Source organism: Rhinoraja longicauda, chromosome 8 (genome assembly GCF_053455715.1).
Source record: "Rhinoraja longicauda isolate Sanriku21f chromosome 8, sRhiLon1.1, whole genome shotgun sequence".
NCBI classification, from domain to species: Eukaryota; Metazoa; Chordata; class Chondrichthyes; order Rajiformes; family Arhynchobatidae; genus Rhinoraja; species Rhinoraja longicauda.
In genome coordinates this window covers 66,968,934-66,987,487 of record NC_135960.1, presented here as the reverse complement: position 1 = coordinate 66,987,487, position 18,554 = coordinate 66,968,934, and the positions used below count along the sequence as shown (strand labels likewise).

Genomic DNA, 18,554 nt, shown 5'->3' with positions numbered 1-18,554 from the left:
GAATGAAAGTATTGATGGAAACAGGAGGGAAAACGAGTGCCAATGAGGCAACAGAGGGCCAAAATCACCCAAGGTCCACATTTCTGATGACCGCTCAATATGAATGCTTGGATGGTTTATGTATCGGGAAAATATGTAAAGACAGAATTAAGGTGCAGCATATAATGTTCCCTTCAATAATGGACCAAGATGTTATCATCTCATTTCTAGGCTTATATATGAAATGACCTGTTGGTGAAAAATGTCAATGTTATTTTTGCCTTCAGAGCTTATGACATATAGTTCAGGAATGAAGTGCAGATGCTGGTTTAAATTTGAGGAAGGATATTCTTGCTATTGAGGGCGTGCAGCGTAGGTTTACGAGGTTAATTCCCGGAATGGCGGGACTGTCATATGTTGAAAGACTGGAGCGACTAGGCGTGTATACACTGGAATTTAGGATGAGAGGGGATCTTATCGAAACGTATAAGATTATTAAGGGGTTGGACACATTAGAGGCAGGAAACATATTCCCAATGTTGGGGGAGTCCAGAACCAGGGGCCACAGTTTAAGAATAAGGGGTAGGCCATTTAGAACGGAGACGAGGAAAAACTATTTCAGTCAGAGAGTTGTGAATCTGTGGAATTCTCTGCTTCAGAAGGCAGTGGAGGCCAATTCTTTGAATGCATTCAAGAGAGAACTAGATAGAGCTCTTAAGGATAGCGGAGTCAGGGGGTATGGGGAGAAGGCAGGAACGGGGTACTGATTGAAAATGATCAGCCATGATCACATTGAATGGCGGTGCTGGCTCGAAGGGCCGAATGGCCTACTCCTGCACCTATTGTCTATTGTCTTTAAACCGAAAATAGACACAAACTCTCTGGAGTAACTCAGCGGGACAGGCAGCATCTCTGGAGAGAAGGAATGGGTGATGTTTCGGGTCAAGATCCTACAATCACCCATTCCTTCTTTCTAGAGATGCTGCCTGTCCCGCTGAGTTACTCCAGCATTTTGTGTCTATCTTCTGACATATACCTCGACATGGGAAATCAAACACCCTGGATAATTCCACAATACCCAGTTTCCACAGATCGGGTACTGCCTATTATTGCTTTTGATTGCAAACATTTAGCGCAAAATGCCCGCAAAGCAGAACTGGAAGTGGAAAGCCACAAGTGGAATCAAACTCAGGTTTATGCTTGATTTGTGTATCTACTGCAATGAACATCAGTCACGTTTAAATCTGAACGCAAAACTGGACGTAGGAATAGACAATAGACAATAGGTGCAGGAGGAGGCCATTCGGCCCTTCGAACCAGCACCACCATTCAATGTGATCATGGCTGATCATTCTCAATCAGTACCCCGTTCCTGCCTTCTCCCCATACCCCCTGACTCCGCTATCCTTAAGAGCTCTATCTAGCTCTCTCTTGAATGCATTCAGAGAATTGGCCTCCACTGCCTTCTGAGGCAGAGAATTCCACAGATTCACAACTCTCTGACTGAAAAAGTTTTTCCTCATCTCAGTTCTAAATGGCCTACCCCTTATTCTTAAACTGTGGCCCCTTGTTCTGGACTCCCCCAACATTGGGAACATGTTTCCTGCCTCTAACGTGTCCAATGAAAGTATTTTTCAAAATGCCCTTTCTCTTGTTGCATTATCATGTTTCATTATCATTTCTAGAGATGCTGGCTGTCCCGCTGAGTTACTCCAGCATTTTGTGTCTATCTTCTGACACATTCCTTTACATGGGACATCAAACACCCAGGATAATTCCACAATACCCAGTTTCCACAGATCGGGTACTGCCTATTATTACTTTTGATATTGCCCAAAGCTGCCAAGGCCAACCTCTCACCTCTCCTGGGCAATGCATTCCTCCGATTCGAATTTCAGGTCAGACTCACCTGCCCACTGTCGGCAAAGTTATCAGCTGTCAGAGTGGGGTCAAGCCTCAGCGCCAGCCCAAAGTCACACAGAATGCACTCTCTTTTGTTGCTAACGAGTACGTTTGTGCTCTTGATGTCTCTGTGAGATATAGGGATCTTTGGTGTTCTATAGGCAGTGTAATCGCTGTGCAGGTGAGCCACGCCATTGACCAAGGAGCCTGCCATCGTGTGCATCTCTGTCCAGGTCAGAGTGTGAGTGGAGAGGAAGTCCTGCAGGTTCCCCATGCTGTAATAGGCTGTGATGAGCCAATATTGCTTCTCCAGCCCTCGTCCTCTCTCCTCGGCTGTGAGGAACTGGAGAACATTCTCGTGTTTCAGGTCAACGTCGGAAAAGATCTTCTTTTCACTTCTCCACGACGTGTACTCTTCGCAGGGGAAGATCTTGACCGCGACGGTCTCGTATTGCCCGGAGGCGCTGTGTTTGAGCTTTGCTCTCCAAACCTCTGCGAACCTCCCTTTGCCGACCGCGGCGTCCAGCTCGATGGGCAGCAGCTCGTTGTTGTGGTTGATGTTATTGGCGCAGGTCACGCTCATGTCGGAGTGGCTGTCACCCGGCTCCACCGAGCCTTTGGTCTGGTACCCGCTGCGTTTCCCGTCGGCTGTTCGAGGCTGGGCTCGTCCTTCCACTTCCGGCCACTCTTGGGTCGCTTTCCTCTGTTGTCGGGTGCGGAACAGGTAAAACGCCATGGTCACCATGAAAGCGATGAGGGTCGGCGGCAGGAGGCTCAGCACCGCCACAGGGAGGACCTCGTTGTTTTGTGGAACAGGATAGTCTGCAGCAAAATAAACATGCCCCTCCGTTAAAAGAGAAACAACCGGGGAGCCCATGTCCCGCGTGCGAATCACAGTTATTTCTGGAGTATTGTGTGCAGTTTTGGTCTCCTAATCTGAGGAAAGACGTTCTTGCCTTAGAGGGAGTACAGAGAAGGTTCACTAGATTGATCCCTGGTATGGCAGGACTTTCATATGAAGACTGGATAAACTAGGCTTATACTCGCTGGAATTTAGAAGACTGAGGGGGGATCTTATAGAAACATATAAAATTCATAAGGGGTTGGAGAGGCTAGATGCGGGAAGATTGTTCCCAATGTTGGGGGAGTCCAGAACCAGGGGTCACAGCTTAAGGATAAGGGGGAAGTCTTTTAGGACCGAGATGAGAAAACATTTCTTCACACAGAGTGGTGAATCTGTGGAATTCTCTGCCACAGAAGGTAGTTGAGGCCAGTTCATTGGCTATATTTAAGAGGGAGTTAGATGTGGCCCTTGTGGCTAAAGGGATCAGGGGGTATGGAGAGAAGGCAGGTACAGGATACTGAGTTGGATGATCAGCCATGATCATATTGAATGGCGGTGCAGGCTCGAAGGGCCGAATGGCCTACTCCTGCACCTATTTTCTATGTTTCTATGTTTCTAACCGGGGAGCCCATGTCCCGTGTGCGAATCCCAGTTATTTTGTGCACATTTTTTGAACGCACCCCTTCAGGAGAATGAGAAAACGGTAGCTTTAAGCATGGGATTAACTTAGCACAGAACTTAGCACACAATGCTGCAAAGCCCATGCGGAGTCCAGTGGCTGAAGCAAACAAAAAGGACAGGACTGGCTCTGCGTTCCTCATCTCCACACCATGATTCAATGGAGCGCCATCACTTATTGAACTCCCCACCCAGAAGGAGCAATGGTAAGACATGCAGCGCACATTTAATATAATGTCCCTTTATCCCAGCATCAGCCACCCCGGGGAACATCTGAGTTCAACAACTCACAGAATTCGTATTGAATGCATTGGATTAACCATGCCGACCGCTTGAACAAATGCCGAAGAAAATTATAAAACGGCATCCCAGGATATAAAGTTCAGGGAAATAGTTTAAAAAAAGCTTTACCATGAATGATCTCTCTGGTGCGGGAGCAGAGCGTGACATTAATGACCCGCTGCCAGGCGAGAGGGAAGTGAGAGAAATCTTTGTTCTCTTTCCTTTGTCAATCCGAGACTCGTACAAAGCATTTCTTTATATGGTGTAACAATTTATTTTCAAATGCGAGTTTGTGGAAGGGCTTGGGAGGAGGAAATGTCAATATTTAAGTTACTGTAAAGCTCCCAGCTTGTCTTTTCCATAAACTGTTGGCCCCGAGTTAAGACTTCAGGAAGTTCTGCTGCTGCTAACATGCAATCTCACCCTGTTCCATCCAGCCCATGCGGACCAGTCTCTGCTGGCTCCTGGGCGGGAGGGACACTTTGTCAGAATTTTCCTCATTGTGCTTTCACAATCTGTGATCCCCACTCTCCCGTTCTCCTCCCACTTTACTAACTTACAGAATAATGAAAGGCCTAGATGGAGTGGATGTGGAAAGGATGCTTCCACTGGTGGGAGAGTCTGGGACCAGAGAATAAGAAGCCTCAGAATAAAAGGGCGCTCTTTTAGAAAGGAGGTGAGGAGGAACTTCTTCAGTCAGAGGGTGGTTAATCTGTGGAACTCATTGCCACAGAGGGCCTTGGAGGCTAGTGGATATTTCTAAGGCAGAGATAGACAAATTCTTGATTAGAACAGGTGTCAAGGGTTATGGGGCAGGAAAATGGAATTAGGAGGCAGAGATCATCCATGATTGAATGGCGGAGTAGACTCGATGGGCCGAATGGCCTAATTCTACTCCTATAATTTGTGAACTTTAATCCTCCAGGACTTTCATACTGTCCCAGTTCTGGTTCTCTGTTCCAGTGGTTCACTGTGCATTTTTGCAGCTAAGTTCCAAGCTCTTCAGTTTCATCTGCACCACTCATTCTCCTTTAACACATTCCTTACAACTTATTTTATCAGCCTCAATATTTGTCTGTAATGTTCAGTCAACTCTGTTCCAATAATGATCAAGCAATGGATCACTTTAACTGTGTTAGTGCAAGTTGTTGTAAGTGCGCATCGCACAAGAGGAATATTATCCTGCATTTAAGCTAGGTTTTGTGCAATGTAAGCTGTGTGCTAAAGTCTTAGTCATGGAGCCATTCAGCACAGAAACAGGCCCTTCAGCCCAACTCCTCCATACCGACCAAGATGCTCATCGACACAAGTCCCATTTACCAATGTTTAAACCATCTATATACTAAAACTCGTTTGTTTGTTTGTTTGTTCCTGAACTACAGCCAAAACGGTACACAATAGTGCGACAATTTTAAGCCCATCTTACTCGCCACCATCCCTTTGGTGCTAACAAAAAAAGTTTCATTGAAATCGGTGTTATATTTTTGAAGTTATTCACATTTTAAAGTATAAATCTATCTCCTAGGGAGGGAGGGAGGATAAGGGAGGTTGAGGGGGATGGAGTGGGGGAGAGGGGAAGGTGGAGGGGAAGGGGGAGGGGAGGGGGAGGGAAGAGGGAGAGGGAACGAGGTGGGGAGGGGGGAGAGGGGAGAGGGGAGAGGTGAGGGGGGGAGAGGGGAGGGGGGAGGAGAGGGTGCTGCACCAATGCAGGAGAGGTTTGGGCCCAACGGGTCCATTTGGTCTGGTATCCCTCTAAACCTCACCAATCCTTGTACCCATCCAAATATTGTCCCTTAAATGTTGTTACAGTATCTGCCTCAACTACCTCCTCTGGCAGCTTGTTCCATGCACCCACCACCCTCCGTGTGGAAAAAGTTGTCCCTCAGGCTTCTATTAAATCTTTTCCCTCTCACCTTAGACCAATGCCCTCCGGTTCATGAACATGACCTGGTTTAAATCCTGATGAAACAAACAACTGAATGAAGATTGGACGGACAAAATTAACAAATGCAGCTGCTCGTTTGTCAATTGTCTTGCAGGAACTTATTCGTTTTCTAGTGGGCAGAAGAAGTGTGGGATGAGGGAACGATAAATGAAATGTCTGATGCAAAGACGTCGGAGAAGGTTCGTTCAAGGAATAAAGAACTCGCCATTGAGATCAGCTTCAAAAATAAGTTTGTCATTGCATTCCTGTTCGTTGGTGCAGCCACAGACATACACCGCTCCTTCGCCAGCCGGGAGCTCAGTCATAATGCACACGGTCGTGTTGTAGGTGCTGATCACCACGTCCTCTACCGGCAGATGAGGATAGTGACACATGGTTTGAACACTGATGGATTCATTGTTCTTCCTCCTGTGGAAACAGGCAATCGTTTATCACAACCTTGTGGAACGTGAACTGGAAGCATCACATCAATGCTCCACCTTTTCTCACGTGCAAACCTAAAGTTTGTCATAGAGTCATAGAGTCATAGAGTAACACAGTGTGGAAACAGGCCCTTCGGCCCAACTTGTCCACAACGGCCAACATGTCCCACCTGCCTGCGCTCGTCCATATCCCTCCAAACCTGTCCCATCCATGTACCTGTCTTTGTACCGTGTTGATGAAATACGTTTGCAAATGGTACGGATTTGGTGCAGGAATTCTGTCGGGTGTTTCCTACAGCAGGATGATGCTGGTGGACTTCTGTAGGTGCAGCCACGCCCCCTGGACACCGGCGAACATCCAGGGAATGGACATTGAGAGAGTGGACTCCTATAAGTACCTGGGTGATAACCAGGACAATAAACTGGACTGGACTGATAATAGTAATGCACTGTATCAGAAAGGCCAGAGCAGACTGTACCTGCTGAGGAGACTCGGGTCCTTTGGAGTGCAGGGGGCGCTACTGAGGACCTTCTTCGACACTGTAGTGGCGGCAGCCATTTTCTATGGAGCGGTCTGCTGGAGCAGCACCATCTCAACTGCTGACAGGGTGAGCCTGGATAAACTGATCAAGAAGGCCAGCTCTGTCCTGGGATGCCCCCTCGACTCAGTGTAGGCGGTGGGAGAGAGGAGGATGATGGCAAAGCTATTGTCACTGCTGGACGACTCCTCCCACCCCATGCAGGACACTGTCACTGGACTGAGCAGCTCCTTCAGTGACAGACTCCTTCACCCCAAGTGTGTGAAGGAGAGATATCGAAGGTCCATCCTTCCTGCTGCCATCAGACTGCACAACCAGCACTGCTCCCAGCACACCAGTAAATAAAGATAATGACCGTTGTTTTATTTTTTTAATGAATGCTTATTTATTTTTGCTATCCACTTTGCTGCTGTAATCCTGCAAATTTCCCCGTAGTGAGACGAATAAAGTACTTATTATTAAGGTGGTGGGGCTGCATGGAAGCTGTCAGCCCTCAGTGCCCCTGGAGTGTTCGGGCACTCGTTAGAGTGGGCTGTTGCCGCGAGAGGGAGAGCTGAGGGCTCAGGCTCAGAATAAAAAGACGGACCTTTAGAATGGAGATGTGGAGGAATTTCTTTCGTCAGAGGGTGGTGAATCAGTGGAATTCACTGCCACAGACGGCTGTGGAGACCAAGTCTTTGGGTATAAGTTGATGGGTTCTTGATTAGTGAAGGGATCGAAGGTTACGAAGTGAAGGCAGGAGAATGGGATGGTGGAGGGAGAAAAAGATCAGCCATGATTGAATGGTGGAGAAGTCTCGATGGGATGAATGGAATAATTCTGTTCCTATGTCTTGCGATCTGAAGATTCGCAAATCGTGCATGGCTGTTCAAGTAACTGAGTTCAAGTGAGGGTCAAAGCAAGTTGGAGAGATTTTCCATATTATCATTTTTTAAAGTATTTTTGTTATTTTCAACAGGTAACCACAGCCACTCTGCCTAGTTTCTGGGTGTACAGACATTGCCTTCCTTCCTTGCTTTTCCCAGTATAGTTTTCCTAGGTGATATCAGAACATTTTCAGATGTTCAGAACATCTTCAGAATGGAGATAGGGAGGAATTTCTTTTGGTAGAGGGTGGTAAATCAATGGAATTAATTGCCACAGACTGCTGGGTATTGGGTAGAAGTCATTGGGTATAAGTTGATTAGTGAGGGCATCGACTGTTACAAAGTGAAGAATGGGAAATGGGAATGAGAGGGAGAAAAAGATCAGCCATGATTGAATGGTGTAGAATGATGGAGGACCTGGCGTGGGGGGGTCGCCGTGGGGGGGAGGGTACAAGGTGGACCTGGCAAGGGATACTTTGCAACTTTGTTGGTGCCCTTTATGTAGCGACTCTTTGCATACCTTGGGTATGCAAAACAAAGAATATCACATGTGACAATAAAGTATCATTCATTCAACTGTAAGTTCTTGAGTTTTTATCCCATATTAGGAATTTACATGTGCTCTGAAACTACTAGGTCAGGACCACACTGTTGGCTCATTTGAAACACTTTGGTAGATGGAACATTCTAGTTGGCAGCTATTTACCATTAATGTATTTTGTTTCAACTTCAGATAACATGAGTTTCAGAAACTAAATACAATTTATCATTATTAAATTCTAGTGGGGACAATGGGGCTCGTTAAAACATCTTTCTGCAGCGTTCAGTTTAATGTAAATATCTTCTGGAGAAAAGAGCTGCATTAATTTTTCAGAAAACGTTAGCATCTGAGCAGCTTCATCACAAGCCAATCATAACAACCATAAAATGTAGAGCTGACTTAGATAAAAGGCTCTGGGCTGATAAAGAACAAACTGTTGGGGGGGGGGGGGGAGGGGAAGGGAGGGGGAGGGAGGGGGAGGGAGGGGGAGGGGAGGGGAAGGGAGGGGGAGGGAGGAGGAGGGAGAGGGAGGGGGAGGGGAGGGGAAGGGGAATGGAATGGAGGTGAGGGGGAAGGGAGGGGAGAGGGGAGCGGAGTGGAGGGGAGATATAAGGGGGAAGGAAGGGGGGGAAGGGAGGGATAGGGGAAGAGAGGGGAGGAGAGAGGAGGGGAGAGGAACGGGGAGGGGAGGGGAGGAAGGGATGGGGAATGGAAGGGAGGGGGTAAGGGGGAGGGGAACGGGGACGGGAGGAGAATGGAAGGGAGGAGAAGAGGGAGGGGGAGGAGAAGAGGAAGGGAGGGGAGAGGGGAGGGGAGTGGAGGGGAAGGGGAGGAAGGGAGCAGGGAAAGGGAGGGATGGGGGAAGGGAGGGAGGAGAGAGGAGGGGAGGGGGAACAGGGGAGGCCTGGGGGAAGGGAGGAAGGGCGGGGAAGGGAAGGAAGGGAGGGGAGAAGGATGAGGGACGGGAAGGGGGGAGAGGGGAGCGGGGAAAGGGAGGGCTGGGGAAGGGAGGGGGGAAGGGAGGGGAGGGGAGGGGAGAAGGATGAGGGAAGGGATGAGGGGAGAGGGGAGGAGAGGGGAGGGGAGGGGGAGAGGGGAGGGGGAGGGGGAGAGGGGAGGGGGAGGGGGAGGGGGAGGGGAGGGGAGGGGAAGGGAGGGGAAGGGAGGGGAGGGGAAGGAAGGGGAGGGGAGGGGAGAGGGAAGGGAGAGGGAACAAGGGAGGGGAGGGGAGGGGAGAGGGAGGGGGGAAGAGAGGGAAAGGGAAGGAAGGGAGGGAAGGATGAGGGAAGGGAAGAGGGGAGAGGGGAGGGGGAGAGGGGAGGGGGAGAGGGGAGGGGGAGAGGGGAGGGGGAGAGGGGAGGGGGAGAGGGGAGGGGGAAAGGGGAGGGGGAGAGGGGAGGGGAGAGGGGAGGGGAGAGGGGAGAGGGGAGGGGGGGAGGGGCGGGGAGGGGAGGGGAGGAGAGGGGAGGGGAGGGGGAAGGGAAGGGAGAGGGAACAGGGGAGGGGAGGGGAAGGGAGAGGATGGGGAACAGGGGAGAGAGTGGGTGTTTGGCAACAGCAGTAAAAGTTTATGCTTAGATTTGCATCTGTGGAAAATGACAGCTCAACATATTTTCAGATGATTCAAGCACAAGCCATACTGGCAGCAAATGTAAAACTACAACTAATACTTACCATATGGCCACACAGATTTCCTCTGAGCTCACACAGTAGGAGTTCAGTGTACAGTTGCTGAAGCACACTTTGTCCTTGCAGATTGGGTTGGAGTAGTCACACCACTTGCACAGGTTCGTCTCCACGAAAATCGAGATGACAAGGGAATTCAAAACTGCAAAACAAAGAACTGCTAACTTCCAGAAACAGGACCAGCACGAGCGGTCTCTAAGCACGGGATATATTTAAACCGGAGACTCCCAAACATCTTGCAGCCTCCACCCATCAGGACTGAATGCCCCTGGCTGTGTGACTGTCTGATCCACTAGTCAGCATTGTGCACTCAATGCCAGTGTTGCCAGCAGCTGGCATCACCTTCCAGGCCCAGGGCCAGTCAGGGCAGGCTGCAAACATCAAGGCCGGAACAGTGGTGCAGCGGGTAGTGCTGCTATCTCTCAGCCACAGAGACCCAGGACCAATTCTGAACTCGGAGGCTGTCTGTACTGAGCTTGTACCTTCTCCCCGTGACCCGCATGGGTTTTCTCCAGCTGTTCTGGTTTCCTCCCACACTCCAAAGACGTGCGGGTCTATAGGGTAATTGGCCCTGTAAATTGCCCCTAGTGCGGAGGGCAAGGATGAGAAAGTGAGATGGACTTAGAACTAGTGTGAATGGGCGATCGATGGTCAGTGTGGCAACGTTGATAGTTCAACGGTTTGAAACGTATAAAATTATAAAAGGACTGGACAGGTTAGATGCAGGAAAAATGTTCCCAATGTTGGGGGAGTCCAGAACCAGGCACTAAGAATAAAGGGGAGGCCATTTAAAACTGAGGTGAGAAAAAAACTTTTTCACCCAGAGAGTTGTGAATTTGTGGAATTCTCTGCCACAGAGGGCGGTGGAGGCCAATGCACTGGATGAATTTAAAAGAGAGTTAGATAGAGCTCTAGGGACTAGCGGAATCAAAGGTTATGGGGAGAAGGCAGGCAAGGGTTATTGATTGTGGATGATCAGCCATGATCACAATGAATGGCGATGCTGGCTCGAAGGGCCAAATGGCCTCCTCCTGCACCTATTTTCTGTCTTTCTATGTTTTCTATGTTTCTATGTTTCTATGTTTCTATGTTTTCTATGTTAAGTGGCATGTGGCAACGATGGCCACGTATGCCAGCAGGTGACAACATGTGCTGACATGTGGCACCATCGAAGGTTTAACGGGCAGAGCACCATCAACTGGTAGGTGCATCCCTGAGACTTGCCCCTCACCTCAGTAGCAAAGGCAGAGAAAAGGAGATGAAAGGAAATGTGGGAAAAGGCCGGAGAGAATGTAGAATTTGTGTCTAAAATTACTCAGCAAAACAGTGAACAGTTAACAGGAAATGTGTTAGTATCTCAGTAGTCGGCATTTATCCACCGGGTAAAATATAAAGTTTTCTGCTGTGAAATGGATTCAATCAGTACAAAGAACATAAACTTCCAATGCAATCTAACTCCTGGAATATTGCAAAAGAAGATCTGAACATCATCAACATAACAACAATGAAACGCACCAGAAATGCTGCAATTCCTCAGGAGAAATCCTTCTAATAAAGAATAAAACCTTTTTAGTGCTCCACGCCTGCTAATCTGTTATGGCTATCAAAACACTCGGGGATAAAATTGGTCTCGTGCCAATGACACAAAATGGGCTCACGGCAAAAAATCCAGCCCATTTTATGAAGTGCCCAAAAACTCTTTTACATTGAAGTCCACGGATAATTGGGCACTTTCTAAAATGGGCAGATGCTCGCTGTGAATTCAATGTCAAGGAAAAGTACACTGGTGGTGCAGGCAGCTGCTTTGCTGAGATCTGGTTTCAAACTGCTGCTGAAAGCCAGGCCAGTGCCTCCTGCATTTGTCTTCAGGGCTCGACTTGAACCTTGCCTGATTCCCACAGTTCCTGGGAGGAAATCAGACACAGTTTTGCATTAGCGATTTCTAAGGGGAACGTTAAGCAGTAGAAGGGAGTACAATTGACTAAATTAGATTGTAATCTTTTATCAGAAGGAACATTAACTTCTTGGAATAAATGTTCCACCCTGCCCCCCTCCCTCCCTCCCTCCCTCCCTCCTCCTTCGCTTCTCCTCCCCCACCCCCACCACTCTGCTCTGACTGCCACATCGTTCACATTAACTCTAATTAAATCCAGATGATGCCCTGCAAATTAAGCTTTCGATGATTTAATGAGGCTGCACAAACATAAAAAGAATGATTGTGCACTTATGAAAAGTTCCAGATGTCACTGAGGCAAATCCAAAACATCAAAATTTCAAACTTCAAAAACCTCTGGATGGGACCGTGATAGAGTGAAATTAAACTGATCAAAAACAGTTCATTTTCCCCCCAACTAACGTTGAATCCTGCCTTCCTTTCGTAAACCAAGTCTAATCGTGGATTATGTTTCGAAACAAAAACATGAAATATGGATTGTTGCCAAAGTTTATATAAACATTCTCTTTGCTTAAACCAAAAAAAGTGTATGAATTAGCAGGCCCAATACATACATATTAAGTAACAAATAAATTAATATATTGAAGCCAGAGGTGTTGCATTTACTTCGGACGGAGTTGCCATTAGAAACAAATTTCCTAATGAAACCTTTGTTAAATGTCCAAATTACTATAGTGCTTATTAAATTATTGTTAAACAATAAGACAGTCAACCCCTTTTCCTGGGTATGAATGTCAAAGACTAGAGAGTATAGCTTTAAAGTGAGAGGGGCAAAGTTTAGAGGAGATGTGCGTGGCAGGTTTTTTTTACACAGAAGGTGGTGGGGCAGATATGATAGTGGGATATAAGAGGCTTTTGAATAGGCACATGGATATGCAGGGAATGGAGGGATAGGCAGATAAGAGTTATCTTGGCCATCATGCTCAGTACAGACAATGCGGGCTGAAGGGCCTGTCCTGTGCTGTACTGTTCTTTGTTCCAATGTTGCCGTTGTGATCATAATGTGCCATGATCTGCACTCTACCCATGCAATGCAGACAACGTGCTTGCTCATTTGAAAGGTGACAGAGTCTGGCCAATGCCTCAGTGGAGGTGTGGGGCAGCAGAGGAGAGGGAGTGGTGTGTGCAGTTAAAGTGGTGCTCAGGTTGATGCAGGCAAGTGTGGGTGCTCACGTGACGACAGAAAATATTAGTGTGCAAGTAACTTGGAAATCTTACACCACGTCACGGCTTATAGCTGTGGGAAATGATGCAAACTCAGATGCAGCCTTGCAGAGCACTGGACCATGAAGCAGTGGGGGTCATCACACGGAAACATGACTCTGTTTCTTAGATTCAGATTAGTTTATTGTCATATACACCAGGCTGCGATGAAATTCCTTGTCCGCATGAAGCTGACAGGTCTTGATCCACAATGCCGACTGGCCCGCTGTACGATTGCAGCATTTTCCAACTCTGAACTTCATCTTCGGTCTCCAGTAATTCGTGACCAGGACTCCAAAGACTTTGGCTGACTTCAATGATATGATCTCACGTTGCGGTAACTATCTGCAGATTTGCTTTTGCATTTCTACCAGATACATCGAGCTGTTTAAATATCGGCCGCTGGAAATGTCTGCCCCATTGAGCGTTTACCCTCCATGGTCAACCGACCTCTGTCCTTTGAGCAGGTGGCACTCCAGCGGCAAGGACAGGTGTGGGGAAGCCATTACTGCAGAACGCTCCACATCTCCGCTAAGCCGTGCATGCATGCCTGCCATGTGGTAGATAACTGCTGAGGCTCTATAAGGCGCTGGTGAGGCCGCATTTGGAATATCGTGAGCAATTCTGGGCACCATAACTGAGGAAGGATGTGCTGGCTCTGGAGAGGGTCCAGAGGAGATTTACAAGAATAATCCCAGGAATGCATAGGTTAACCTCTGATGAGCGTTTGTCAGCACTGGGCCTGTACTCGCTGGAATGTAGAAGATTGAGGGGGGACCTCATTGCAACATACAGAATAGTGAAAGGTTTGAATAGAGTGGATGTGGAGAGGATGTTTCCACTAGTGGGAGAGTCGAGGACCATTGATCACAGCCACAGAATTAAAGGACGTTCTTTTAGAAAGGAGATGGGGAGAAATTTCTTTAGTCAGAGGGTGGTGAATCTGTGGAATTCATTGCCACAGAAGGCTGTGGAGGCCAAGTCAGTGGATATTTTTAAGGAAGAGATAGATAGATTCTTGATTAGTGCGAGTGTCAGAGGTTATGGGGAGAAGGCAGGAGAATGGGGTTAGGAGGGAGAGATAGACCAGCCATGATTGAACGGCGGAGTTGACTTGATGGGCCGAGTGGTCTAATTCTACTCCTATTAGACAATAGACAATAGGTGCAGGAGGAGGCCATTCGGCCCTTCGAGCTAGCACCGCCATTCAATGTGATCATGGCTGATCATTCTCAATCAGTACCCCGTTCCTGCCTTCTCCCCATACCCCCTGACTCCGCTATCCTTAAGAGCTCTATCTAGTTCTCTCTTGAATGCATTCAGAGAATTGGCCTCCACTGCCTTCTGAGGCAGAGAATTCCACAGATTCACAACTCTCTGACTGAAATTCCTTATGACCTTATGATCCACAATGTCTACTCATTAACAAGCTACAGATTGTGTAAGTATCTATCTGCTTCTTGCCCTCTTCCTTCACGATGGCACTATCTTCATGCCTTTCTTCTCTAAGACAACCAGAATCTCTACGTTTGCCTAACTGGGTGCCTCAGCACTCAAACCTCAGGGAGTTTGTCACAACTGGGATTGAAGCAGCCCTTTGGTGGGGCCTGACGCATTGTGTCAGCTGAATCATCACTTGCGATGTTGGCCGGAATGGTATCAAGTTAGCCATAGGCTTCATACCAGGTGGCATGGTGCGATCTGAATTTGTGTCTCGGCATCAAAGCTCCAAACCCTGGCTGCTGGTCCTCATTCCACCCAAGAGAACTAATAACGTCCAAATTACAAATTAGTCCGAGTATCTTCTGAAATAAGCAAAATGCCAGAGAATAGACACAAAATGCTGGAGTAATTCAGCAGGACAGGCAGCTTCTCTGGATAGAAGGAATGGGGCGAGTTCAGAAGAAGGATCCCGCCCCGAAACGTCACCCATTCCTTCCATCCAGAGAGGCTGCCCGTCCAGCTGAGTTACAATAGACAATAGACAATAGACAATAGACAATAGGTGCAGGAGTAGGCCATTCAGCCCTTCGAGCCAGCACCGCCATTCAATGTGATCATGGCTGATCATTCTCAATCAGTACCCCGTTCCTGCCTTCTCCCCATACCCCCTCACTCCGCTATCCTTAAGAGCTCTATCCAGCTCTCTCTTGAAAGCATCCAACGAACTGGCCTCCACTGCCTTCTGAGGCAGAGAATTCCACACCTTCACCACTCTCTGACTGAAAAAGTTCTTCCTCATCTCCGTTCTAAATGGCCTACCCCTTATTCTTAAACTGTGGCCCCTGGTTCTGGACTCCCCCAGCATTTTGTGTCTATCTTCGGTTTAAATCAGCATCTGCAGTTCCTTCCTGCACAGATGCCAGAGAATGTTGGGAAGATTCTTTTAAAAATTCTCACTGTGGTCTTCAGGTCAAGTTCCCAGATTGAATCTGCTGATTGATGGGAAATCTGAGCTGTGTATCACTGGTATCTGGCAGACCCCTTTCTCCTATTGCTTATTTTCCTTCAGTAAATGAGATGAAAAGGGACCTAGAAAAACAAATCCTGTAGTTGGGAACTTCCTGACTTTGCATACTGTATGAAACCATAGTAGTTCCTTTACGATATCCTGCATGTGACAAACTCTTCCTGCAATCATGCATATTCTGCAAGTTAAGAATTATTGTGCAATTCATAAAGCTGATAGTTTTGACATTATTTCTCTTTGACCATGTCTGCAGATCGCTTGACCTACAATGGGCCACAACATGCCTGTCAGGCAGTATACACTAACACTACTATGTATAAATCCAAAACACTGAATGCGTAGACTGACACTGCAAGAGCTTTGCACCATTTTCCTTTGTATATTTTTCTTATTATGCATTAGTTTATTTTTGAAATTGAAGAGATCCTTTCTCCCTAACAGATGCTACTTGACCCTTGAAAGTCACATGGATATGCAGGGAATGAAGGGATGAGGATCACAGGCAGGCAGAGGAGAGTAGTTAAACTTGGCATCACGTTCGGCACGGACATTGTGGGCCGAAGGGCCTGTTCCTGTGCTGTACTGCTCTATGTTCCTTGTTCTGATGGTCACCACAAACTCATGAGGGGATTCTCTGACGCAAAGCCTGTGCAGACACACAATTCTGGGCTGTGAAGATGACAAATACAAAAGAAACAAAATGCTGGAGTAACTCAGCGGGACAGGCTGCATCTCTGGAGAGAAGGAAGGTGTAACATTATGGGTCGAGACCCTTTTCCTGCCTGTCCCGCTGAGTTACTCCAGCATTTCATGTCTATCTTCGATTTAAACCAGCATCTGCAGTTCCTTCCTACACAACTACAAAAGGGCGGCACGGTAGCGCAGCGGTAGAGTTGCTGCTTTACAGCGAATGCAGCGCCGGAGACTCAGGTTCGATCCTGACTACGGGTGCTGCACTTTAAGGAGTTTGTACGTTCTCCCCGTGACCTGCGTGGGTTTTCTCCGAGATCTTCGGTTTCCTCCCACACTCCAAAGACGTACAGGTATGTAGGTTAATTGGCTGGGTAAATGTAAAAATTGTCCCTAGTGGGTGTAGGATAGTGTTAATGTGCGGGGATCGCTGGGCGGCACGGACTTGGAGGGCCGAAAAGGCCTGTTTCCGGCTGTATATATATGATATGATGATATGATGATGATACATGGATTTCTATGAGCTCAAAAGGCAATCACTGGAAAGGGCTGGGCATCGACTGGAAGATGTCAGTGGAATAATTTCCTTTATCAGTATGTACTCCACAACATTTTGTTTGGGAATTGTGGCCATTTAAGGACTGCCTATTCACTGACAGGAACATGTATAATTTCCTGTGGTTGCATTCATTCCTGGTCCTGAGAATTCGTACGTGGAACTTTGCCAAATCATCGGGTTGGCAATAACAGATAACATATTTAGAAATTTCGAGAAATGCTTGTGTTTACTTCAGGCTGCAATCTCAACCTGGTTCCTTATCGTTCTCATGGCTTGCGAAGAGGTTGCCAGAGTCGCACGCTGTACACCCCTACCTCCCTGAGAAAGGGAGGGCCTGTTCTCCTTCTTCCTCCCATTTGACCCACAGAATCCAATTTGGCATCTAGTGTGTATGAAGGAACTGCAGACACTGGTTTACACCGAACATAGACACAAAATGCTGGAGTAACTCAGTGCGACAGGCAGCCTCTCTGGAGAGAAAGAAAGGGTAACATTTCAGGTCGAGACCCTTCTTCAAACTCAAGGAGGGTCTCGACCCGAAACGTCATCCATTCCTTCCACCCAGAGATGCTGCGTGTTACTCCAGCATTTTGTGTCTATCTTCAGCATCTAGTGTCAAGTTTGAGATCAAATCTAGGACTCTTCTTCTTAGACAAGTTTTTAGGATCAAGGATGACTTGCTTCCATTCCAGATCTGGGGTCTGGAAAATGTGTGTGAAACTTTGAAACGTGGGCTCAGGGTTGTAAACCATTAGCACACAGACTTCACAGAGCAAGACTTTGGTCCAACGGCAAACAGGTCCAAGGAGACAAGATTCCGCTGCACAGACTAAGCACACAGAAATAAACATACACATGCAAAGCACACACACACACACACACACACACACACACACACACACACACACACACACACACACACACACACACGCACACATACACAGCTAGCGTAACTCAGCAGGTCAGGCAGCATCCCTGGAGAGCATAGATCAGGTAATGTTTCAGGTCGGGACCCTTCTTCAGACTGATTGGGGAGGGGGGGGGAGATGTGAAAGTTGGAAGAGAGAAGTGGATGAGGCAGGACAAAGCCTGGTGAGTGATAGGTGGATACCAGAGATAACGGAGACACAAGGGTCCCAACACGAAACGTCTTCTGTCCACTCCCCTAGATGTTGCCTGACCCGCTGAGTTCCACCAGTGCTTTGTGTGTTATGGGAGATAAACATCCTGGAGATGAATATTCATAAATCCTTGAAGGTGGTGGGGCAAATTGACACGGTGGGTGAGGAAACAAAGGCCTCTTTAAATAGGAAGTTACCATTAAACCAACTCTCACCAACATCTACGGATGCACCATAGGCTCATCTGGTCCTCGATTCACCTACTCTGGGCAAGAGAGGCTGTGCATCTACCCGAGCTATTCCTCACATGATTTTTATACAGGATCTCTATCAGGGTGGATGAGATCCTGTGTAAAATTATATAAAATCATGAGAGGAATAGATCGAGTAGATGCACAGAGTCTCTTTACGTGAGTAGGTGAATCGAGGACCAGAGGACATAGGTTTAAGGTGAAGGGGAAAAGATTTAATAGGAAGATGAGGGGTAACTTTTTCACACAAAGGGTAGTGGATGTATGGGACAAACTGCCAGAGGAGGCAGTTGAGGCTGGGACTATCCCAACATTTTGAGAAACAGTTTGACGGGTACATGGATAGGGCAGGTTTGTAGGGATATGGACCCAATGCAGGCAGGTGGGACTAGTGTAGCTAGGACATGTTGGCCAGTGTGGGCAGATTGGGCTGAGGGGCCAGTTTACTCACTGTATCATGTTGTATATTCACTTTACTCACTGTATCATGTTTACTCACTGTATCTGATGACTCTAGGATGTATCACAGATTGGTTTGGGAACAGCTCCATCCAAGACCACAAGAAATTGCAGCGAAGTGCGGATATAGCCCAGACCATCACACAAACCAACCTCCCTTCTA

At 47.6% G+C, this 18,554-nt stretch overlaps 1 protein-coding gene across 2 annotated transcripts in view; it reads right to left on the bottom strand.

Annotated features, from left to right (window-relative positions):
- The window catches only part of tgfbr2l (transforming growth factor beta receptor-like), a 72,128-nt gene that overhangs the window by 22,558 nt on the left and 31,016 nt on the right, over nt 1-18,554 (bottom strand). For both annotated transcript variants that reach the window (XM_078404578.1, XM_078404579.1), the window contains 3 exons: nt 9,673-9,826; nt 5,836-6,038; nt 1,889-2,703 (listed from right to left, as the gene is read on the bottom strand). In XM_078404578.1, coding sequence (XP_078260704.1) covers nt 1,889-2,703; nt 5,836-6,038; nt 9,673-9,826 — 1,172 coding nt within the window. The remainder of the gene's footprint in view (nt 1-1,888; nt 2,704-5,835; nt 6,039-9,672; nt 9,827-18,554) is intronic.